A 27,190-nucleotide genomic window follows, 5' to 3' on the forward strand; every position below is an offset into this window, starting at 1 on the left:
CCTTATTCTTTTTATTGTATGGTCTGGAAATTGTGCTCTTAGTTTAATAATTTGAGCAAGGAGTTTTGCAAAAGCAACATTTCTACTGGATAAGAGACTTACATGTGACCATCGAGTTGAGGCATCAATTAATACCATAAAATATCGGAATGGTCCACATGCAGGATTAATTGGTCCACAAATGTCTCCTTGAATCCTCTCTAAAAATGTTGGAGATTCAGTAGCAATTTTGTTCATAGATGGCCTTATTATTAATTTGCCAAGTGAACATGCAGAGCATGTTAATTCATCTGATCGAGGGATTTTAACATTCCTAATTGAATGTCCTACTGAATTTGCTATAATCTTGTGCATCATTCCTGTACCAGGATGACCCAAACGATCATGCCATAAATTTAGCAGATTCTTATTATCTAACTTCTGGTTAGATATCGAATTTATTTCAACTGGTCGTATATCTATATGATATAACCCTGAAGAATATGCTGGCAATTTCTCATACACATGTTTCTTGCCATGTTTTTCTGCCGTGAGGCATAAATATTCCTTTTGATCCACTATCATTGTTTCTAAATGAAAACCATTTTGACGCACATCTTTAAAACTTATAAGATTTCTTCGAGATTTACTCGAATATAAAGCGTCATTAATGATTAATTTTGTTCCATTTGGGAGTATTATGCAAGCTTTTCCAGAACCTTCTATTAGCTTGGCTGACCCAGAAATGGTATTAACATTTGCTTGAAATAATTTTAACTTTAAAAAATATTTTCTATCCTTCAGAATAGTGTGTGTTGTTCCACTGTCCAAAAGGCATTGAAATTTGGAACCAACTTCGGGCAGATCCATATCTTCATAAAATAATAAGTATAAGATTAGTTTAAGATAATTTAACTGGACTTACTTTATTAATGATGAAAAATTAAGAGTACATAACTTGAACATGAAAAAAAAAAAAACATACAAGAAAAGTACATAATGAAAACATAATACATATCATAGTAATTGATGAATTATCTAAACATGATTATTCTCTCCAAAGATATATTCACCACCAGCTTTACCATTGTCTATGTGGAAATCAGACACATCAAGGCTAATTCCAGGGACATTTTCTTCATTAACATAATTTGCTTCGGCATGTTTTTCTTTCCCTTTAATGGAAGCCTGGTATAGTTCTACCAGATGTTTGGCCGTACGACAAGTACGTCCCCAATGTCCAGTCATGCCACATCTATAACATGTGTCTTTTCCTTTTGTGGTGGCTTGATTTTTGTTTCCTTGTTGATGCCCCCTTTGAGTGTTGTTTCTAGGGGGAAATTGGCCTCTACCACGGCTATAACCACGTCCACGGCCACGTCCGCGGAAATTTCCACGACCTCTGCCACGATTATTATATTTTCCACGTCCACCTCTATGAGCAACATTTGTCTCGGGTGGATTTGAGCTTTCTACAGCATTTGTTTCATTGAATGCTTGAGACCCAGTTGGTCTTAGGTTGTGATTCTTCAACAGAAGATCATTATTCTTTTCAGCAACCAATAATGTAGAAATAAGCTCAGAATATTTTGCAAAGCCTCTTTCACGGTATTGCTGTTGCAATACAATGTTGTTAGCATGGAATGTAGAGAGTGTTTTCTCTATCATTTGCACTTCAGTGACTGGTTGATCACAATATCTCAATATTGATACGATTTTATATAGTGATGAATTATAATCACTGACAGATTTAAAGTCCTGAAATCTCAGGTTTGTCCACTCAAATTGTGCTGAAGGAAGGAGTACCCTTTTATGGTGGTCATATCTTCCTTTCAAGCTATCCCATAGTTCTCTGGGATTTTCCACCATTAAATACTCAGTTTTCAAACTGTTATGTAAATGATGCCTTAAGAGAACTATAGCTTTTGCTTTCTCTTGATCAGTTGGAACTTTAACTTGAGCAGGGGCATCTTTTTCGTTTCCTGGGATGGTAATTTCTTTGATTGTATGTTCCAATCCCTGAGCCTTCAAATTCATTTGGGCATCAACTGTCCATTCAAGATAATTATGTCCGGACAAGTCTAATACGTCAAATTGTCTTTTCATCAAGTCTCCCATTTTAACTACAATCAAATATGTAATTATTATTAAGCCAATTAAGCAAGTGATAATTAAAGTAATCAATTTGTAATCATAATAATAATCCATTTAAAACATATTTGCTTCTCCCCCTTGGGTTATTATTATGATGTACATAAAGTTAAGCTAAAATTAAACATGATAATTACGTTTATTAAACAACGACAACAATAATAATAACAATAACAATGATAATAATAACAATAACAATAAATACTACTACTATTACTACATCACCGACAACAACATTAACAACAACAATAATAATAATATTAATGACATACATTAATGATAAGACAAAAGAAACATTTATTATAACAAAATGCACTTATAATCTACCTAGAAGACAAAAAAAAAACTTGAAGTACTACGGAGATTACATGCATGAATTCCCTTTGTCGAAAAACCGAGCGTTACTTATGTAAAATGATGAAAATCATCATTGCCATTAATAAAACTACTAGGGCCATAATTAAAACTAAATATAGTTTTAATTTCCTTAAATCTTCTTCAAAGGTAAAGGGGTGTGGTGGTTGTCGGTTGTTGACGGGGAACATGGTGTATGACCGGTGTAAATGGAGGAAGAAGAAGAGGAGATAATTTGAGTAAAGTTTAAGGAGGGGATAAGGTTTGTATGGTGAAATAAGGGGGTGTAATCTGCCTTTTATAGGGGGGGTAAATTATCCGTTTCAGCTTTACACTACTGTACAAAATATCATACAATGTTCTAGTAGACTGATAAAATAATCGTAATCAAACTATTAATATTTACAAACGTAAATAAGTATCACACTGGGATGCAAGCCGTAGTGGTCCGAGAACCCTAATCTATTCATGAGGTCAAGGGTTCGAAAACTGAAAGAAACATAAAAGTGTGTAATCTAAAAATTAAATAAATATAAAGGCTGCATCATTTTTTTTTTCATTTTAGTAATTATGCACAAGTAAGTAAGTATAAACATGATTTGTGTGACCATGAAATTTACTCTATTAACATGCATACAAAAAATATTTCCACATGCAAAAGTAATTATATATTACTTTCTATAACCATGCATGAGAGTTACCAAACTAAGTATCATAAATAAGGTATGTATTGATATCCTCATTTTTAATCAACATGGCTAATTATGTGGAGTAATTTTGTGGAGAAATATATTGTGAGTTTCTGGTATAGAGGATCCCATATGGGCAACTATAGAGCATACTCCTCAAAATATATTTTGTGAAGGAAATTGAATCTTTGTAAAAATTGGATAATCGGTATAAGTATACCTGATTGAAGATGGTGCTGATAACGTGTTATGAAATATATAGAAATTAGAGGATTAAGAGAAGAAGGTAATAAGAGAAGTATTACTACTTTTATGTATTACTCTTGGTAATATTTTGTGTATCATACAAGTGAAATTACATGGCTATTTATAGTAGTAAGAACCACTATTACATTGTGGGCTATAACCTTAGAGGGTGGCAATTAGGGTTGGCTACTACATTAAATGCAATGAAGAATTGGAGTGTGGACATTCACACCTTGACTAAATTAATTAACTCTTAACAAATCAAACATTATTATCAATTATTGATTTTAGGAGAACGCCTAATAAGACCAATATACATGTAAAGGAAGATTATGTTTGAGTTGAAGAGTCAATCATATTCATAAGAGATGCAATTATAGTCATATACTACCTTCATTTTTTATTATATGCAATAAAGATATATTATTTGTGAGATACAAAAAATTCTTATATTCTAAATAATAAGAAACTAAGGTAGTAAAAATACTTGGTATTTAGACTAATTAAATATTGTTTGAATTTGTGCATGCATGGTAAATAGCCAACATTTATGATATATTCAATCTTTATGTATTTCTCTTGCATGCTATGAACACTCTGTATTAATTTATTCAAGTGTTCATATTCTTACATGTATCTGGGTGTAAAAAGGTACTTTTTTTTTTAATCATTTGAAGATTTAAAAACAAGGAGCAAACAAATACCTTTTGATGCCCAACTCTAGCTAGCTAGGTGCAACCGATTGCGTATAAAAACTTCCAGTTTTGTCAAATTTATCTCAATATGATCTTTTATATCTTTCTTAAGCAATGATTGTATTAGATGAAATAACTTCAACCATTTGAATGATTTGATGAAATTTGATGATTGACTATAAGCATATATAGTGGTATATGATCTAGTTTCCTTCGAATTTAATGGTGTTGTTAGTGAGGTCCACCATGGATGGATGCCCTAACTGACAAGCTAGCTAAAAGCATCACATTCAAATTTAATGTCATGTGATATCAGAGTTGCTGCTTTGCTTTCGACTTGCAAGCACTCTCTACGTACGTACCATGATTTGTTACATCTAATCCAATACTGTGATGTATATATATGCTTTGGATTCAATTCTTTTTTAAAAAATAAAGTTGTTACTTATAGTAATGATTTAAATGTGGTGTCATTAAATTGTAGAAAAATTTTGAGGCTAGCTAGCTAATTGTGGACTACCACAAAAAAAAAAAAAAAAAAAAAAAAAAAAAAAAAAAAAAAAGAGGATGATAAGGTAGTAGATAAACATACAATTTATCATAATTATGTGAAGAACAAGAGTTTAGAGAGAGAAACGAAGGAAATTTTATTATTGTGTAATGTAATGAATTACAACAGCTAAGACTATATTTATAGCTTAATTATAATAATCAGAAATAAAAGAGTTTGTTACAGATGAGCTGGCAGCTCTAACAAACTATTATAACAAACTTCATAATCTGTTATTTTCCTTGTCTAACGTGGCTGTGTCTGAGCTGTCATCATCAAGTAGCTTCACACCCCCCCCCCCCCCAAGCTGGAAGCAGGATGCATTCCAAGCTTAGACTACAGTTCATTAAACTGTACTGATGGCAGCGCCTTTGTGAAAAGATCAGCAAGTTGAACCTGACTTGGCAAATAGCTCAACGAAATTAGACCTTCCATCACTTTATCTCTTGTAAAGCGACAGTCTATTTCTATATGCTTTGTTCTGTCATGGAAGAAAAGATTTTTAGCTATATAGATTGCAGACTGATTATTGCAGTTCAGAGTCACTGGTTTCAGATTTTGTACACCCAATGCTTCAAGCAGTCTCACTAACCAAGTTATCTCAGAGGCTGCATTAGACATAGTCCTGTATTCTGCTTTTGAGGAGCTCTTAGAAACTGTAGACTGTTTCTTGGATTTCCAAGAAATTGGTGAGTTTCCAAGTAGTAATAAGTATCCTATAATTGATCTTCTAGTGTCTACACATTCTCCCCAATCAAAATCTGAAAAAGCTTCAAGCTTAAGTTGATCAGAAGCTCTTAGTAGTATCCCTTGACCTTCTGTGCCAACAACATATCTCAAGGTATGCTATAGAGAAGCTAGATGAGAAGTCCTAGGCTCCTTCGGGAACTGACTCAAAGCTTGAACTGTGTATGATAAGTCAGGTCGAGTACTAGTTAAGAAATTGAGCTTTCCCACCAAACATCTATAATAAATTGTAGGATCAGAAAGAACATCCCCTTCTGTAGCAGACAGCTTCAGATTAATAGGCAAGGGAGTAATAGTGTGCTTTGATAAATCCATACCAGAATCCTTCAGCAACTCCTTTGTGAATTTCTTTTGAGTCATAACAAACCTAACTTCAGTTCTGGAAACTTCAATGCCAAGAAAGTAGCTGACTTCACCCAGATCTTTGATGCTAAAAGTAGAATGTAGATGTCTCTTTAACTCTGTAATACTGTCTATATTACCTCCTGTCACCAGAATGTTATCAACATAGACTGTGACAACAGTCATTTCATCCTTACTATGCTTGATAAACATTGAATAATCATTTTTAGATTGTTTGAAACCAAGGAACATCAGCTTATGTACCAACTTAGCAAACCACTGCCTAGATGCTTGTTTAAACCCATACAAAGACTTCTTGAGCTTACAAACCTGATTAGGAGCAGACTGAAACCCTTCAGGAATCTTCATGTATACTTCTTCATGAACATCTCCATGCAAAAATGCATTATTCACATCCAACTGGTAGACTTTCCTGTCTTTTAAAACAACAATTGAAAGCAAGCATCTTATAGTTTACATCTTCACAACTGGGGAAAAAGTTTCCAAGTAGTCTATGCCATACTTTTGTGTAAACCCTTTAGCCACAAGCCTTGCTTTATACCTTTCAATACTCCCATCTGCATTCCTTTTAAACCTAAATACCCATTTGCTACCTATTGCTTTCTTTCCACAAGGTAAAGTAACAATCTCCCAAGTATTGTTATCCTTAAGGGCCTGTAACTCTTCCTCCATGGCTTCAACCCACTTAGGTGATTTAGTAGCTTCTTTATAAGTGGTCGGTTCAACTATCTCAGTATGCTGAGCAATTAAACCTTTATGAGTAGAAGAAAGATCTTTATAGTACACAAGATTACACCAGTGAGAAGTGGTGTGAGTGGTGGACAGGTTACACATGTACTTGTCCATCTAGAAGGGTTTTTTTAACTGGTCTGGAAGAATTTCTAATAGTGGTTTTAGACTGATTATTAGGAAGAAAAACAGGAACAGAAATAGACTTAACAGGAATGGAAGTAGGAGAAGAATTTTGTATGGCAGAAGTGTATATTTCCTTAGAGAAATTGAATATATCAGGAACATTATTGTGTATGATTGTATCAAGAAGAGTGTTTGAAGGAAGAAAAATAGGAAAAAGTGAATTTCTAGAAGAAGAATCAGAAAGCTAAACATGAAAAGGAAAGTGCCTCTCATGAAATACAGCATCTCTAGACACATGTATAGACTTAGACCTCAAATTCAATTACTTTATAGCCCTTTTGAGTAGAAGAATAACCCAAGAAAATATGAGGTTCTACTCTAAGATCAAACTTGCTTCTCCCTTGTTTTAAAGTTGAAACATAACACAAGCAGCCAAACACTCATAAATGTGAAATATCAGGGGATTTATTATGAATTTTCTCATAGGGTGAAATGAAACCCAAACACTTTAAAGGAGTTCTGTTTATTATATAGGTTGCACACAAGACACACTCACCCCAAAATTTGGCTGGCACATTAGACTGAAAATATAATGCCCTAGCTGTCTCCAATAAATGCTTATGTTTTCTTTCCACCACTCCATTTTGTTGGGGTGTATCAACACAACTAGTTTGATGAATTATCCCTTTACTAAGATAAAAACTCTTAGCTTCTCCTTCACATAACTCCAAAGCATTATTAGATCTAATGCATTCAACATTCAACTTATATTGGTTCTCAATAAAAGAAATGAAAGATTTTAGAATTGAAACAATCTCAGATTTACATTTCATCAAATGAATCCAAGTACATCTTGAGAAATCATCAACAATAGTCAAAAATATTGAACAATTGTTATGAGTTACAACTCTATGAGGACCCCATAGGTCAATGTGTAAAAGCTGAAAAGGTCTTGTAGACTTTATTGAGCTATTAGCAAAAGAAAGTCTATGCTTCCTAGCAGCAGGACATACTTGACATATAGTATCTACAGAAGACTTAAAACTAATCATAGGATCAACTAGTCTAAGCTGAGTAAAAGGTAAGTGTCCTAGTCTGAGATGAAGAAGCTTGGCCTTATTATCTGAATCTTCCTGGTTACTGGCAGAAGTAACTGTTGCAATTTGCAGAGAACTTTCTGGCTGATCATCTAAAGAGAAAGGAACAGAAGATATTTGAGCCGTTGAGGCTAAAGTGCAATAAAGACCTTTCTTCATGCTACCAAGATGCATTCTCATTGAATGATCCTGGACAAAACACTTCTAGCTGTAAAAATCACCTCACAATCCAAATCTGAGCACAACTTTGGAATAGAAACCAGATTAAATTTAAAACCAAGAACATATAGAACATTTTTAAGAGTTAATCCTTTTAACAAAATTGTTCCTATATGAGTTACTTCAACCTCACTTCCATCTGGTATAGTAATACTATGATTACCAGCAGTCACAACATCAAAAGTTGCAAAATATTTAAGATCATCACACTAATGATTTGGTGCACCACTATCTAGAATCCAATCAGAACTAAATGATGAAAATAAGCAGAGTTTACCTGCCAAGAATGATGCACTGTCCTCTTTAGAGTTCTCATTAGAATTCTGAACACCATTATCATTCTTTCCTTCCATGAATTCTTTGAACTTGCTGTATTGATTCATAGTAAAGGAAGTTGTTACAACATCTTCAGCATCACTGTTGCCTTCACTTCCTTGAGCAAAATTAGCAAATCTCTTAGTATTTTTCTTGAAATCTCTTGGTTAACCACATACCTTGAAACACTTATCAATTGTGTGGCCAGGAATTTTGCAGTAATCACAAAAAAAAAAAAAAAAAAAAAAAAAAAAAAACTGTGATGACCTCCTGTTATCAAACTTTCCCTTATTCCTGTCTTGTAACTGAAAATTCATCTTCCCATAGTTCTGATTCTTGTAGTTTCTGTTATCAAAATTTCTTCTATCTGTTGCAAGAGCATAAGGTTCACTTGAACTTGTTGTATTAGCCATAAGAGCATGTGTTTCCACTCTAGTATGCAAAGAATGTACAACTGACTTATGCCTTTCTTCTTATATAAGAAGCTTGTATGCATGATTGACAGGAACCAATGGCTGCATCATCAAAATGTTTCCTCTAGCTATTGTAAACTGCTTATTTAACTTCATCAAGAATTGAATTAATCTCTAATCTTCCCTTTGTTTAATGAGTAATATTACAGGTACAACCTGCACAACTACATACTGGTAGTGGACTCATACCATCCAATTCATCCCATAACATCTTCATTTTTGTGAAATATTCTGCTATTGACTAACTTGCTTGTTGTAAATCAGACAATTGTTGTTGTATAGCAAATAACTGAGGTCCAGAAGATTGAGCATATCCCTCCTCTAAGTTCTACCATATCTCTCTAGCAGTAGTAAAATAAAGCACACTTCTAGCTAAAACTGGTTCTAAAGCTCTTAGAATCCAACTAATCACCAAATCATTGCGTCTTCTCCAAGCATTATAACAAACATCTTCTGGACTAGGTACTGTAATCGAACCATCAACAAATCCTAATTTATTTTTAGCAGATAAGCCTATCGTCATTGAACGCTTCCAATCACCATAACTAGTTCCATCAAATTTGACAGGAACAGAACCATCTTAAGACTATCATTTGGATGATGAATGTAATAAGGCGAAACAGGATTTTGAGTAGGATCTTGCGATTGATTAGTTTCTCCAGCTATTTCTCAAATCAAGTATTAACATAATCAACAAATTGTTTCAAGAATGAAATCAATTAAATCAGGGTAATCAACTGATTATGATGAATTTTTACAGCAAAGAACAATCAAGAATCTCCAAATAAACTTCAATATCCAGAAAAATCAAACAACAATCTCCAGAAGAATTCACAAACCAAATCAAGAACTACTTGAATCAATACTATTGAGAAAAATGAGGAACAAACTTACAAAACAAGACGAAGAATCAATCAGAAACAATCGGAAAACTCTATGAAAAAGCTTCGCAGCTTTGATACCATATCAAAATTATGTGAAGAAGAAGAGGTTTAGAGAGAGAAATGAAGGAAATTTTATTATTGTGTAATGTAATGAATTACATCAGCTAAGACTATATATATAGCTTAAATACAATAATAAAAAATAAAAGAGTTTGTTACAGATGAGCTGGCAAGCTCTAACAAACTGTTATAACAAACATAATCTGTTATTTTCCTTGTCTAACATGGCTATATCTGAGCTGTCATCATCAAGTAGCTTCACACAATTATTATTATTGTAATTAGAGAAAGCGTCAATCATTGACAAGTTCGGAGGAAAGAGTTAATAGTCAATCTGACTTGTTTATTATTCATCAATAGGTTAAATAATTATATATAATCTAACATAAAATATATAAGATGGAACACTCTTTTTAAAAGGTATATTATCACATGTTGTGGTAATCATTACATAAACTATTCAAGTGATTGAAACGTTCAATATAATTACGTTGAAAATTACTTTCAAGGAGGATCTCCACCAGATCAAGCCAAAACTGAGAACTAGCTACTAAAAGCCTGAAAGAACTACGTAGTATATTCTAGCAAGCAATCTAGCATCAATATAATTGATTAAGAAGTAAACTCACTTCATCTTTGAGAAATAAAGAGGAAAATACTTATAACAAATCTTCTGCCATAATTACACCAATATTTATACTGTATGTTTACTAACACACACACACACACACAAAAAAATGGCCAGAATGTTGAGTTTGTTACAATTCACTGTTTTTTTGAAAACCTATAAAGTTGTTATCACTGATTAATGTCTGTTTGTTATGATATCACAGTATATTGGAAAAATTAAAAACGTCTTCTCACAAGATCGAAATTTCTAGACCAATTATAGAAGCTAATACTAAGCTTTGTAACCTTTGTTGAGCTAGGTAAATGCTGATAACTAAAAAATAAAAAAAATAAAAAAGAGACAGCTTCATTTTCACCTGGACCAACTGTTGTCAAGTCATCATTGGATATTACAAACGAAAACGACACTACAGATTGAATTGGGCCATATTATCTCAAATGGGCTAGTTTCGAGCCCAAAATGTAGAGTGAATGTTGTTAGTCTCATAAAAAGGATCATGTCTTTGTTATAATATAAAGGTTGTTCCTTCTTAGGGCCTAATTGTGACCTAAATGCACCCTCATAAAGTCTGAATCCCTTTTGGCATTTAAAGGTAATCATTGCACCTATACAAATATGAAACCTAACCTATTGGACCTATTAGCCGGTGGTGTAGTGATGATTGGGGCTCACTTGATAAGAGAGACCGTGTGTTTGATCCCCCAAAATAAAAATTGGGAGAAGACTAGAACTTAACTATCAAAAACTGACCCTCGAATATGATCTGAATTAGCCTAAATGGTGAAATCGGGTGGGAACCCAAAAAAAAAAAAATCCCAAAGATGAACCTAACCTTGCATTCTGATTAAGTATAGGGTATGCCGGGTTTAAATTCTCACATAAAATGTTACGTAGTCCTTGGTTTGAATGGAGGATTGTTGGGGTATGCAACTTAAGTCTCATATGGAATTGAAAGAATAATGGAAATCATGACTTGCTTACAATTCTCTATTTACTCCATTTATATGAGGCCTATTGAAAGGGTGATAAAAAACAAATTCATGCGAAATAAGCCCAAAATAAATAATATAATATTGATGTAGAGTTAAGATCAGCAATGATCAATGTGGGGCCCAACAAGTTGGTTGATTGGGACCCAACTTGTGTGGTACTCCAAAATTCTCTCTCTTTTTTTTTTTTTTGGTGTTTAGAGAGCCACAAGGGTGGGGATGAGAATCGATCCCATAATCTCCTGGAACCGAGAGTTAAGCTCTAACCACTTGAGCTATCCCTCACTCTCTTGTACTCCAAAATTCTACTTCTACTAAAAACTCAAATAAAAAAAAAATAGATTTTGTTAGATAGGATTGACCTTATCATATACTCCCTGTATTTTTTTAACTTCTTATTGAGACTTTTTGCATTAATTTGACCTACTTTGACTAATGTTTATGAATTTTGTATAAGAAAAAATATAGTTGAACTTGTTGAAATAGTCTCAATACTCTCAATGAATATATTATTTAAATTTAATTGTTATAATTTATACAAAGTCTCAATAAAAAAAAAAGGAGAAAGTATGAAATTTACAAAAAAAAAAAAAAAAAAATATCTCCATGTTATAAAATTAGAGAGAAAGAGGAGAAAATAAGGAAGTGAATAAATATATATTTCATCCTGAATGATATGGGAGTACATGTATATATACATGTGATGCAATTAGGGTTTTCTTGTAGAATAATAAACCTATGTATATCTAGAACATCCTAGAATTATTAGAAGGGTATAATGGACATCCACCAAATACATATATTATATAACACTCCCCCTTGGATGACCATTATCGAATAGTGTGCCTCATTAAAACCTTACTAAGAAAAACCCGATGGGATAAAAACATAGTTAAGGAAAAAGAGTACAACACTTTTGTTATACGCCTTGATATGCTGCCTCGTTAAAAACCTTACCAGGAAAACCCAATGTGGGACAAAACCATGGTTAAGGGAAAAAGAGTGCAGCGCGTATTTTCTCCCCCTGATGAATATATAACTTGAGATCTTCCAATGTGATAATGAATTCAATGCTTTAGTAACTTCACACTTGTAGCTGAATAACATTCCTTGATAGTTGATCCTCCCTGATCAAACTTGAATCTTCAAATCTTCATTGTAAGACATCTTCATTTATCCATACTTGTGAGAACAATACCTATGTTGCGTTTACCACTATCTGTATAACATTTTTGTTTTAAGTTGCCTTACCATCAAAATTATACCTACTTCTGGAGGTCGTAAAAGTAGCTATTGGTAATCAAATATTGATAATAATTTATGGCAACTCGTGATATCTTGATATCATTATCTAAGCTTATATGAATTAGTAATAACATAAGTAATTACTATTTTTACTCATGGTTCTTCTGGACCATAAGAAGATTATTCTTACTGTTATATATCTCATTATTATTCTTGTTTAGACATTTTGCATTTTATACGAGAGTTCTCCAATGTGTACAAAATCGATTAACTCTCACATGGTTAAACTTCAGGTTGGTATCTCAATAGCTTAGTCATCAAATTAAAACTCTTCATGAGTTTGATAACAATATCATCAACATTGTCATTTTTCAGAATATAGAATTTGAAGGGCTAGATATTTGAGTACATTGTATGTAAGTTCTTCAGGAACTTTTCATGCATGATTTATAACATGCTATTGGATCATCATCATCACATATATAAACTTTTATCACAATTATAAGCCCATCGAAGTATAAATTCCTTCTTGTAAGCCTTCATCATAATTATAAACTCGTCATACCACAAACATTTACATGTAACATAATTGTTGTATAGAACTAATGCATGCAATATGAGATATAAAAATATGATAACATAATTAACAAATTATACAGTGAGTAATGCATTTACAACTTCGAACATATGTAATGAATAATCCAATAACCTAAGACTCACACATGCATATGAATATAAATAAGACTCGAAATAATGCAAGACACTGTACAGTGTGGATTTTAAAAATCCATATTTCTTTGGACTTCTGGTCCATGATAAACTTTTATTATTATCATTATGTCGACATTAAAATGGACATATATTCCAGATCCCTTATTCACTTAGTCCATTATATCATGCACATGCATTATTTATCGGTTCCATCATATACCGGTATCATCATATTATTGCTCAAGGTACAATTTAATTTGCATGCTATTTTGATAATGATATCTGAATACATTTCTCATTGGTACCATCATAATTTTTTCTTACATCATAGGCCATCTATTATAATAATTCAGATACCTATACCACTTTTAGGGTATTTCATTCACTATGGTATTTATATACTATTACACCATTAGTGTTAACTGCACTATCTTGCCAAATATTATATCTATTAAACATATCTTTATTTTGGAACCGATCATATACAACCTACACTTCAGGTGTAGTGATTCAAGTACAATTGGCAAGATTTTATCTCAATGTATACACATAATATGACCAAAATGTATCTTCAACGCTATGCAACATGAGTCATAACTGAATACAAATCAAATCATAAATGTGCAACATATCTTGATAATATATAGACAAAAGTTGGCACATAACTTTTCAAACTACCATTATAGGGATCATAAATATTCTTTATTTATTTAATTTTTCCAACTTTTGCTAATTCGTTCTTCTCCCCCTAAGTTGGTAAAATATCTCATTTATAGGGGCGTCTTATTATATACCAACTTAGTAGATAAATTTGCATTAATAAAATTCACTTCATTAAGAAAATCACAATCAAAATTTATTTCTCAGAAGATTTGTATTAATTAAACAAGTTCTATCTCTTTTGAAGAACAATTTCAATAAAGAATCATTTCTACACCTAGATGCTAAAGGCCTTGGTGAAACCATTAAGGAGGCTAATGAGGCAACACCTCAAGATAAGGCTAAAGCCATGATTTTCCTTCGCCATCACCTCCATGAATGGCTCAAAAATGAATATTTAACTGTGAAAGACACACAAATCCTTTAGAGTAATCTAAAGGAAAGGTATGACCACCAAAAAACAGTAATACTCCCTAGAGCTCGTTATGAATGGTTGAATTTGAGATTACAAGATTTTAAATCTGTTAGTGAATATAACTCAGCTATGTTTAAAATAACTTCTCAATTGAAATTATGTGGAGAAAATATTACTGATGCAATGCTTAAAAAGACATACTCCACTTTCCATGCTAATAATATTGTCCTGCAGACACAATATAGAGAAAAAGGTTTTAAAAAATATTCTGAATTAATATCTTGTCTTCTTGTGGCTGAGCAAAATAACGAGCTGTTAATGAAAAATCATGAATCACGTCCTACTGGCTCTACTCCATTCCCTGAAGCGAATGTGACAATCCATAACGGGAAAGAAACTAAAAACAGAGACCATTATTCCAGTAGTAGTGGTCGAGGTACAGGTCGTGGTCGCGGTCGTGGCCAATGGCGTGGTCGCGGTCGTGGGCGTGATTTTAGTGGATATGGTAGAGGTCGTGGAGGTCATCACACAAATTATCATTCCCACCAGAAGTGGGAACGTAGGGATGATAAAGAGAAAAATGAGACCAATATATGTTACCGTTCTGGAGGAAAAGGCCATTGGTCTCGGGTTTGTAGAACTCCAAAGCATCTTATTGAACTTTATCAAGAATCATTGAAGAAAGGAAGATGTAGAGAGTTATCTTCATTGTCCATATAGGTTACAATGTTCCATCTTGTACATATATAGATGGTCATGAAATGGATGAATATAGACAACACAATTACCATCTCCATATCTCTCTCCAATCTTCTCCTTTTCCCCTTATTTTATAATACGTTATCAGCACCATTGCTTTACCTAACAAAAGTCGGAGGAAAACATAGTCAAATATCATAACACGTTATCACGGGAACAAAATCATCTACTACGTATGTAGGTTTTTTTTTATGTATACTATTTTAGATTCTTACAATTTTTGATGAATTATGTCACATGTTTATGTTAGCTATAATCATGAATTATGTCACTTTATTTTGTCGCAAGTATACTGCATTGTTGTGCTGCATTGTTATATTATTTTGCCAATATTGCTATGCCGCATTGTTATGTATGACTTTGCTATAATCACGAATTATGTTGCATTGCTACATACACGCTACTATATTTTATTATGGTTGCTATTTATTCAATATATTACCACGTACACTTTATTACGATCCGTGCAATGCTCTTGATTAGTGTTTCCCCAGTTTACTTGTTTGGTTAAGTAAATATGATTATTATACATATTAATATAGGATCTTAATGTTAACAATTCTTTATATTATGTATCTTTTGGATACTGCTTAATTTTTATTTGTTTATCTTGCCATTACTTTTTTTTATTATCAACCATTATATTTTGATTTGTATCTGTTTGATGTTTTATGAGATCTAATTTTGAATATTATTTTATATAGTGAAATATGTTGAACCTTGCCAAGCTTGAATTTGTGGCTCTCGATATTACCGGAAAGAATTATCTATCATGGGTGTTAGATGCTGATAACGTATTATAAAATAAGGGGAAAAGGAGAAGATTGGAGAAAGATATGGAGATGGTAATTGTGTTGTCTATATTCATCCATTTCATGACCATCTATATATATACAAGATGGAACATTGTAACCTATATGGACAATGAAGAGTCCATTCATGAGAGGGTTAATGTGACCTAATGACAAAGGATGATTACAAGGGTGTTATTACAACCATACTTAAGATAGTCATAAAAGTGATATTTACAAGCTATAATGACCATCCATTATTAACATATTTTATAACACTCCCCCTTGGATGGTCATTATCTTAAAATAGAATAATGTGCATATATGCTGCCTCATTAAAACCTTTTCAGGAAAAACCCTGTGGGAAAAAAACCATGGATAAGGGAAAAAGAGTACAGCGCGCAATTACTCCCCCTCATTATTATATCACTGAAGATCTCTGAGACGACGCAATCCAATACTATAAACTAACTTTTTAAATGTTGCTGTCGGAAGAGCCTTAGTGAATAAGTCTGCTAAATTCTCACTTGAACGAATCTGCAATACTTTTATATCTCCATTCTTCTAAAGATCATGAGTGAAGAAAAATTTGGGTAAGATGTGCTTTGTTCTGTCGCCTTTGATGTATCCTTCCTTAAGTTGAGCAATACAAGCTGCATTATCCTCATATAAAGTTGTCGGTGCCTCCTTCCCAGATGATAAACCACAAACTTCTTTTATGTGTTGAATTACCGACCTTAACCATACACATTCACGACTAGCCTCGTGAATTGCTAAAATCTCATAATGATTGGAAGAAGTAGCTGCAATGGTTTGTTTCATGGAACGCCAAGAAATGGCAGTACCACCATATGTGAACACATATCCAGTTTGTGATCGACCATTATGAGGATCAGATAAACAACCTGCATCTGCAAAACCAATCAAATTTTCTTTGGACAACTTTGGGAAAAATAAACCCATATCCTTCGTACCTTGAAGATAACGAAGTAAATGTTTAATTCCATTCCAATGCCTCCGGGTTGGACATGAACTAAACCTTGCTAATAAATTAACCGAAAATGATATGTCGGGTCGTGTATGACTTGCAAGGTACATTAGTGCTCCAATTGCACTAAGATATGGTACTTCAGGACCAAGAATTTTTTCATTATTTTCCCGAGGTCGGAATTGATCTTTCTCTACTTCAAGTGATCTTACAACCATAGGGCTGCTCAATGGATGTGTTGTATCCATAGAAAATCTTTTAAGAACCTTTTCTATGTATGTTGATTGATGCACAAGGATTCCATTCTCTAGGTGCTCTATTTGTAACCCCAAGCAGAATTTTGTCTTTCCAAGATCTTTCATTTAGAACTCTTTCTTTAAATAATTGACAGTCACTGAAATCTCTTCAGGAGTTCCAATGATATTCAAATCATCAACATACACCGCAATTATAACAAATCCTGATCCAAATTTCTTTATAAAAATACATGGGCTGATAGGATCATTCTTGTAACCTTCTTTTAACAAATAATCACTTAGACGGTTATACCACATACGCCCAGATTGTTTCAATCCATAAAGAGATTTGTTCAATTTAATACAGAAATGTTCTCGAGAACTAGATTTTGCTGCTTCTGGCAGTTTGAATCCTTATGGGAGCTTCATGTAAATGTCATTATCCAGTGGGCCATATAAATAAGCTGTGACTACATCCATCAAACGTAAGTCAAGTCCTTCTCTTATTGCCAGACTAATCAGAAATCTAAAAGTAGTTGCATCCACCACAGGAGAATATGTCTCCTCATAATCAATACCAGGTCTTTGTGAGAATCCCTGTGCAACTAATCGTGCCTTATATCTTACAACTTCACCCTTTTCATTTCTCTTTCGCACAAAGACCCATTTATATCCCACTGGCTTTACACCTTCAGGTGTACGGACTACAGGTCCGAATACTTCTCTTTTTTCAAGAGATTTTAATTCTGCTTCAATTGCTTCTTTCCATTTTGGCCAATCATTTCTTTGTCTACATTCTTCAATGGAGTTTGGTTCATGATCCTCATTATTATCCATGACATCTAATGCTACATTGCATGCAAAAACATCATCGACGTCGATTTGATTTCGGTTCCATGTAATTCCAGACATGATATAATTTGTTGAAATTTCTTCATTATCAGGTACCTGAATTTCTTCCTGTATCATGTCTAAATTCTCTTCTAGAGATCCTTCGGAAATTGTGTCTTCAATTTGACCATCATCAATCAATGCTCCTTTTCTTTTCCGAGGATTCTTATCTTTGGAACCTATTGGTCTTCCACGTTTCTGACGTGGTTTAGACTCATTAGCAAATTTATTGAAATTGGTACTATGTACAAATCAAATATATATACATAGATGAGGGTTGTAACATATCTTTTATATGAGAAAGAGGAGAAAATAAGGAAGTGAATAAATATATATTTCATCCTGAATGATGTGGGAGTACATGTATATATACATGTGATGCAATTAGGGTTTTCTTGTAGAATAATAAACCTATGTATATCTAAAACATCCTAGAATTATTAGAAGGGTATAATGGGCATCCACCAAATACATATATTATATAACACTCCATTTTTTTTTTATATTACGATATTTATGTCTATAGAAGGATTATCACATTAATTTTTTTTAATGATATTTTTTTGATTTGTAATTTATTAATAGTGCATATGAATATGTCATTTAATACATTAAAAAAAATTATTTTCATTATTAGCACAAACTAGGACACTGATATTTCTAGGAACAAATTTGTTTTAAGTAACTTACTATATCCTTGCAAAATCACATACATATCAATTACCATTCCCTCAATTTAAGACCGTTTAACGACACTTTTTTTTTTGGGGGGGGGGGGGGGAGGGGGGGGTTGTATTTTGAGATGTCATACTGACCCGACCCATAAAAAAGGCCATTCGTTTCGAGCTGTAACGAGTTTATTTGACCCAAGAAATTTAGTATCCAAATCCAATATGTAATCGACTTCAACTCAACTCGACACTGATTTGACCAAACTTGAACTCAAAACTTGACACAAATTTGACCCGATTGGAACTCAATCCGACTTGAAATTGACCCGAAATATGCCTATTTATCTGATATGTCTTAAGCAGATCTAATATTAACTTGACCTGATGTAAATCCGACATGATTTCAAACCAAATAATATTTTTTTTACTTTAACATAAGTACTTCGATTCGTGTAAATGTTTGATTAATCGTTAAGAACTTTCTTTCTTTAATTTCTTATAGTATTTAGACATATCCCGACTATATGTGACTATCATCTACCAATTTGTCATTAATTTATTAGTTATCGTCTCACTAGCTATGATAAGTCATCGATAATTTGATTTTAATTTGGCTTAAAGATGAAACTAATATAAGATCTAATCTAATGAAAAAACTAATAAGTATTAGTGAAATGATGTGAAAAATAACACATAAACGACCTGATATTGACCGAACAAATAAGGTAATAATTCAATAATTGCTCAGGTTATTAAAAAATGACCTTATTTGAAATTGAATTTAGTCAACTCGACCCAAATTTAATCAAACCTGAAAAGGATCTAAATTGGAATTATTGATCCAATATTGAATCAATCTTATTCTAATCAACCCGATCCAAAGTCATCCGATTTAAAATTAACCTAGTTAGGCCCTGTTCTTATCAAATTATTTTCAGTTCAGTTCAGTTCAGCTCAACTCTAATAAGTTCAGTTCAGTTCAGCTCTAGCTCAGTTCAGTTCAGCTCTAAAAAGTTCAGTTTAGTTCAGTTCAGTTCAGTTCAGCTCCTAATTTCCTTCTCTCATAAAATATTCATTTCAGTTCAGTTCAGTTTAGTTCAGCTCTAATAAGTTCAGTTCACTTAAGTTCAATTCAGCTCATTTCAGTCAATGAGAACAGACTTTTACTCTGTTTTAAACCCAATATGAATTTTGATCAACAGAATATGAAGCGATTTAAAATTGACCCAATCCATGCAAAAACTACCTTGACTCGACAGGTTTTGACCCAAAATTATTGACCCGACCCAAACTAGTACGAATTAGAATATTAACCTTAGCTTGACCTGAACATACCCTATCCGAACAAATCCGACCCATCCTGGGTCAATCCAAATTTCATCTAGTTACTAAATTGACACCCCTAGTTGAATTCGTATCCTCCTTCAATTTGCACTAATGGAAGGCTAGCTTACATGAAAAATAGACAACATTTGCAATAATCTTGGTTAAGTGGCAGACAAGAATGTGTCAAATCAGTTAATGAGGACATTCATGAGTACGCTTTATTTAGACAATGTCAAGAAAGTGAGTTAATCTATCATGACATGTTCAGGAAGGCACACACCTTACAGCAGCCACACATGAAATCTATGATTTTTCACCTGCAAATTTCACAGATTATCTATACTAATACTGTATCTACATACATGTTGTACTTATTGACCTGATTAGTTTTTTTTTTTTTTTTTTTTTTTTTTTTTTTTTTTTTTTTTTGAAGAAGAAGAAGAAGAAGAAGAAGATTAGGTAATTAACACGAGGTAAAGTGTTAATTTGAATTTTACTATTCAGCATTTTCCATCTCTATTAGGGTTATTAAAAGTTGGATAGAAACTACAAGCTCCATTATATTACTGCCAACAATTTCCTTGTTATTTCTTCTGTCGTTTAATTTAAATATTGTCAATTTGATACCAAGGTCATCACAGTTTCTTATTACTACCTCTCTTAAATATTAGTTGCAATTTTGGGGTATTATTTGTAAAATATAAAATATTTCAAAATTGCAACTAATACTCAACGGAGATAGTACTTTCTTTACTACCCTTAAATGTATCACTTTAGTCAATATAACTTTTTTTTATTGAAAGAAACTACAAGTACTCCTTTAGGGCATGTTCACTTCAGCTTAATTTCAATTCAGTTCACTTCAGCTCCAATCAGTTCAGTTCAATTCAGTTCAGTTCAGTTCAATTCAGCTCCGAATTTCCTTCTCTCATAAAATATTCATTTTAGCTCTATTCAATTTGGTTTAGTTCAGTTCAGTTCAGCTCTAATCAGTTTAGTTCATATCCAATCAGTTTAGTTCAGTCCAGCTCAGTTCAATAAATGTGAACAGCCCCTTAGTACTTTAATAAGTGTTACACTTTGACCGATACATAATTTTAGACAATTTAATTGACTTAAATAAAATAAGTAGAGTTTTTTGTGTGGTCAGCTAACTCTAAATCAGTAATTCCTGACTGAATAACCCCCAAATAACCCCTGACCGAGTAACCCCTCAATTAACTCATGACCAAACCCCTCAAGTATGTAACCCCTCGAGTAACTCTTAACTGACCCCTCAAGTAACCCCTAATTGAGTAACTCGGGTAATCCAAACCACATATAAAAATTTGTGTAAAATAAGAGGTAAGTGGGGTAGTTGGAATATAAAAAATTAAATTAAAGATAGTGGAGTTAATATAGTTTATTGAAAAATAATGAACATGAGAGGAAATAAATAATAGAAAAAAGCAGTAATAGGTTTAGCTAGGGACCATAAGAGGAGAAATACGTAGTATATAATTATTAAAAAGTAGCTTTTTGTTAAAAAAAATGTAACCACTTATTAAAATATGGCCGGTCGGCCGTGTTTAGTAAATGTAATACTTATTGATAGAGCTGTCAAAAACCGACCCGAACTGGTGAATCCGAACTGTTTCGAACTGTTCCGAAAAGGAACCGAACCGCTATGAACCTGTTATTTTAAAACCGTAAACCGACCCGACCCGATTTTTTTAAACCTGAAACTGAACCGATCCGAATGTTTGAGAACCGTTAATGAACCGTACCCGTTATCAAGCAGAACTGATACAACCCGAAACCGAGAACAACCCGAACCGAGTACTTCCGAACCCGATAGCAACCCGACCCATTGTAAACCGAAACCGATTAAACCCGACAAAAACCTGATAAACCCAAATCGTTTACAACCTGTAACTTAAAGCCGAACACTATATTGTATTAAAAAAAATCTGAATCAAAAGCTTACTCTAGATTTGTTATTATTATTTGATCCTGAAAATCTTTATACAGAAAAGGGACTTAATTAAAGCTAAACAACTAATTAATACTCCGTATGATCTATTGGAATAACTAATTATAGAATGTTGAGGATATACTAGGATATATACGTTAACGTAACCCGTTTAAAACTGGCAAAATCAGTTATCAAACCGACTATGTTCAACTCGAGCCAATTATGACCTAAACCGATTACAACCCGACCCGATTAGGACCCGATATGTTTTGACCCAAAACCCGCTTTAAACTGACAAACACCATTTTTAAACCGACCGACTTTAACCCGAACCGATTATGACCCGAACCAATTATAACCCGACCCGATTAGAATCCGACCCGAAAAGAAACTATAATAAAAACAGACCTAACCGAACCGACCCGAAATTATTTAAAACCGACCCGAACTGACCCGATAATAATTCCAACCCGTTAAAAACCGATCCGTTGTAAACCGAAAACCGATAAACCGAACCAAAAATCGAACCGCAAAACCGATTGACACCCCTACTTATTGAAACACAAAAGGAGTATTATTATTATTATTATTATTATTATTATTATTATTATTATTATTATTATTATTATTTTAAAGCAAACTACTAATGTTAACTTTTGATAAGTTGAATAAAAATTCACTTTAAGGGACGGGAGTAGTCACGTATTCAACTGTTAAACAATAAGACGGATTAAGGGCATGTTCTCTTCAAATTATTTTCAGTTCAATTCACTTCTTAATTTTCTTTTCTCATAAAATATTCAATTCAGTTCATCTCAGTTCAGTTCACTTCATCTCAGCTCAGTTCAGTCCAGTCAGAACAGGCCCTGAAAGAGACCAACAACGTACATAGAAGGGAGCCATACATGATTATCATAACATAAAGCTAAAAGGCAAAACAAAAGTAAAAAGTCGTACAAAAAACATGATAAATTATCATATGCCTGCATTATAATGGTAAACATGAAAGGGAATGCATGTCATTATACCATGCAAATTAAATCTCACATCGATCTAATGATGTAAGATTAAAACATTACAAACAAACAAACAAAAAACATCTGAATAATCCCACTTGAAACAACACATTAATTACTTGGATTGATCTGAACGACATCTTTATGTCTAATTAAGCTTCAGCTTCCGGTGGTGGTGACGGTAGTGGGTGTTGCCTAATTAAGCCGATGGCTCGGCCGCGGCGGTTTCCGATGGCTTGATGGGCTTGGCAAGGACAATAGGAAAATCTAGCAAGATGACCTTGTCAATTGCTACAGAAAATGTGGTTGAAAACTCAACATGCTTAGGATGAGCCAAGAATGCAGTGTAATCTTCTTTGTTGTTGAATGCCATCAAGAATGAGTGTGTAAACCCTTGCCTAAGCATTTCATAGCTCTCCAAATCTTGTCCCCTACACATTATGTATGCATTTACCAAATTAAATTTACCACCCAATGTAATTATTTAGAGAATTTCATAATATTTAGAAAACTACAACTTCAAATCCATCTCAGAAAGTCATCTATATATAGTGACCTTTTTGTAAGACAATCACTATCTAAACATGATTGATTTTCAAAGACGGAGGGAGTAGTACTTGTATGTCCATCTCATACTATACCATATTTTCATTTCGAGTTTTTGAGTAAAGGAAAATAGATTTTAAGTGCATTTAATCACATTAATATCAATTTATTTTAGACCAGTCTAAAAAATTATTACACTTATTGATATTAATAACATTAGACCAAAAAAAAAAAAGTTTTATTTATAAGATCACACAGATTCAAAAAATATAAACTTGTATACATATACTGGGGAAGATAAGAGAAATCCCTTACATGAATCCCATAAAATTTGATCTCTATACCTCAACCCGGCCTTAGTGGCCCTTAATGGTATACTATAATTAATTTTAAAAGAAACTAGAAAGTAGACTCATCAAAAATGTCATTTTGGTGATCAATAAGATACTTTTTTTTTTTTAATGACTCAATTTGACAATCGATCTAGATTGAGATGCTTGTTAGCATTTGTCTGGTTAATAAGACTATATGGTAAAAACGACCCAATGAAATTAGGGATCGATAAAGTACTCCGTATTATTTATAGAGTGATTCACGTAAGTAATGTATGTTAAAAATAGCAAGTTATAGTGGAAAAAACTTACCATTCAAAAGACTTGACTGCGTCAATATCCGAGACAAGATCTTTCATGCCTTTGATAATGTCTTCCACAACAACTCCTTCCTTAAACTTTGCCACCACCAAATGTTTGAACTCCGCCATGATTAATTTACCTTCACACTAACTCAAGCTCTAAAATATAACGCACCAAGAAATATTTTTGGTACTATAACAACTAACCTAGTTAGTTTGTATTTATACACAAATAAAAAATATATATATATATAATTTTAAAAAAATTATAAAAAAAATAAATAAAAATCATGAACTGTCCTTGTAACATGGCTATTGACACAATTGACCCTTTAGCCCATGACCCATTTAAGCTCATTTTTGGCTGGCAACAACTTTCCAACAAAAACATGCAACTCTGAAACAGACACAAAATATTAGAATATGGTACATATGATTGTATTTTTTATTTTTTGTCGAATTTGAGACCCACGCAATTGTGTAAACCTAACAATACAGTGAAGTGTCCCAACTCTTAAAGTCTTAGGATTTTTTTTGCACGTGGTTTGGGGTTGCTTATAAAAATCTGTTGAAATTAAAATTACATCATTTTAAAGGTCTGTTTTGTTCATTTTATTTTTACTGAAATACAGGTGTAATAAGTTTATATAAGTTCAGTTAGGTTTAATTAAAGAAAAATAAGTTCAGATAAGTGTTATCTAAATATAAATTACAACTAAAATAAGTATTAATATGAGTTAATAAGTTTAAATAAGTGAAAATCAGATAAATAGAACACATCTTTATTAAAGATTTACTAATTAGTTAGATAGATTTTTCTTTACGTATAAATTGGAAAAAAAAAAAAAAAAAAAGGCTCGAAGAATACATGTACGTGAATGTACAACTACAACTTCAAATTATTGATAAATACTTAGTATTTACAATTGAAGTCAGGCCTTTGTCATCCTATCTTGATTTAATCAAGTCATAATTGAGAGTCATATGATGAAATAATTTTATTATTTGTTCTTACTATTTCAATCAAAATTACTATATCATCATCGTAATACTCGCATATTATTTTGTAGAGTACTAGAGTTTATTGTTCCTTTTTTCAAAAAAAAAGTTGTTGTAGTTATGTGTCTCTTCAACGCTCTCTGGAAGTCTGGAATTCAAGTATCATGGATTCATGGTTATATGGGGTACGGATGTCATACCGGCTTTATTTTATATTTTTTTTACACGGGAAGTTACGGAGGGTGTCCCTCCTATCACAGAAGAGATGAAATGAGGATCGAACCCAGATCACTCTTGGGGTAGATGGAGGGATCGGACAAATCATCCCTCCACTCTATAATCCTCCACCAGCAGTCCTCAAAATAACGTCATGTGAACATCATTCTTAATTATATTTAGGAGTCATGATCAAAGGAGGAATAAAAGGTCTTTATTTATTATACGTCTAGTAATGGTTTAATTCTCACTTGACACTATGATAGTCCTATTGAACAATATGAGTATTACCTTCGTTACATAAAGTTGCAAATAATATGTAACAGAGGTAGTACTTCTTATCAACTAAATTATTAAAGAATATTTCCTAGAACTACCCCAAAGCTTGGATAGTTGACTTATCTTGACTGTAAATATATCCAAATAACCAAATTGGATAAAGGATTATTACAAGCTTTGTATTCGTTCCCTCATTCATACCCAAAGGAACGATAGATTTGAATTACTTTTTATTTAAGGCGCGTTATGGGGCATTTTTTTAAGGGATCAATGAAACACACTAGACAGTCATGGCTTCATAGGATGACCTTTGTTATTAAGGGTGACTTTACCATTTTTTGTCATAAAAAATATTTTAAAAAAATAAATAAAAACTTTATTAGGGCATTGTAACTTTTGTAAGGGATTATATGATGACGATGGCATTTTTCTTTTTAGTGGCTGACATACCCTTTTCCCGACAAAATTAGAGAGTACTACTCGTATCTTTTTTTTATTTCAAATTCATTTCTTGTGGATTTGAGAATATTAATAATTGTTGTGATTTTGTACATTTAAATTATACATTCGTGTGGGGAATAAAAATAGATTGTCTTTTGAATTTATTAAAATGATATGCTGTAAAGATTTGACAGACTTCACATACCCAAAACCGAAAGGCAATTGAAACTTGAAACTACTCCATCTGTCTCCAATTATTTGCTCTACTTTTCTTTTTAAGTTATCTTTTAAAGATTGTCTCATACTACTTTTGGCTTGTTTTTCTACTTGCACTCTCTCTATCTCTCTCCTCATTGATATTTGTGTCAACCCATGTGCACCATTTTTTGCCCAAAGCCTTAATAAAGTGAATTTATGATTTAGAGCAAACAATTAGGGACAGAGGTAGTTGAATGCATCCACAAGTAGTGCATAATTAAGCTATACTGTACTCCATCCTTATTTCTTTCTTTTTTAAAAAAAAAAAAAAACTAGAGTTGACATTTTCCAATATATATATATATATATATATATATATATATATATATATATATATATATATATATATATATATTATCAGTGACTTAATTTTTTTTTACCAATATATAATATATAAATATGATCTATAATATGTTATTGGATTTGTCATAATGTCTAATTTTATAAATTAATTTTTTCATAATTTTTATTAATCTCTCATTAAAAATATTGATGGTCAAAGTCGTGTGACTTGTGTCTTTGCAAATGTGTAAATTTGACTCTAACTTTTATATATATATATATATATATATATATATATATATATATATATATATATATATATATATATATATATATATATATTAAAAAAAACAGAGGAAGTATATACTACTATATTGTACGAAGTACTCCGTATATATTTTGGTGGTAAGGTATATTTTCAAAACATAATTTTTCATTTTATAATTTCAAAATATAAAATAAACAAGATGTTTGCGAGTACTAATATGTCGAACACGAAATTGTTTATGTAAGCTAATTTAGTATTCCTTTTGTCCCCTTTTATTTGCACCATGACCCATTTAATATAAAAGCTT

General features: G+C 32.4%; 1 protein-coding gene across 1 annotated transcript; it reads right to left on the bottom strand.

Annotated features, from left to right (window-relative positions):
- Positions 1 to 22,928: 22,928 nt before the first annotated feature.
- LOC145587873 (stress-response A/B barrel domain-containing protein At5g22580-like) lies at positions 22,929 to 24,341 on the bottom strand. Its single transcript, XM_081644540.1, has 2 exons — positions 24,151 to 24,341; positions 22,929 to 23,391 (listed from the first exon to the last, which is right to left on the bottom strand). Exons 1-2 carry the CDS (start codon positions 24,267 to 24,269, stop codon positions 23,160 to 23,162), a joined length of 351 nt encoding a protein of 116 aa, XP_081500666.1. The 5' UTR covers positions 24,270 to 24,341; the 3' UTR covers positions 22,929 to 23,159.
- Positions 24,342 to 27,190: the final 2,849 nt, after the last annotated feature.

The sequence above is a fragment of the Chenopodium album genome, chromosome 17 (genome assembly GCF_948465745.1).
Source record: "Chenopodium album chromosome 17, dcCheAlbu1.1, whole genome shotgun sequence".
In the NCBI taxonomy this organism is placed as follows: domain Eukaryota; kingdom Viridiplantae; phylum Streptophyta; class Magnoliopsida; order Caryophyllales; family Amaranthaceae; genus Chenopodium; species Chenopodium album.

What these genes read in the sequence shown, in the direction of transcription:
- LOC145587873 (XM_081644540.1), bottom strand. Translation starts at nt 24,269, where the DNA reads ATGGCGGAGTTCAAACATTTGGTGGTGGCAAAGTTTAAGGAAGGAGTT. An exon ending in GCAGTCAAGTCTTTTGAATG is followed by an intron (nt 23,392 to 24,150) that starts GTAAGTTTTTTC and finishes CATAATGTGTAG; the next exon opens with GGGACAAGATTTGGAGAGCT.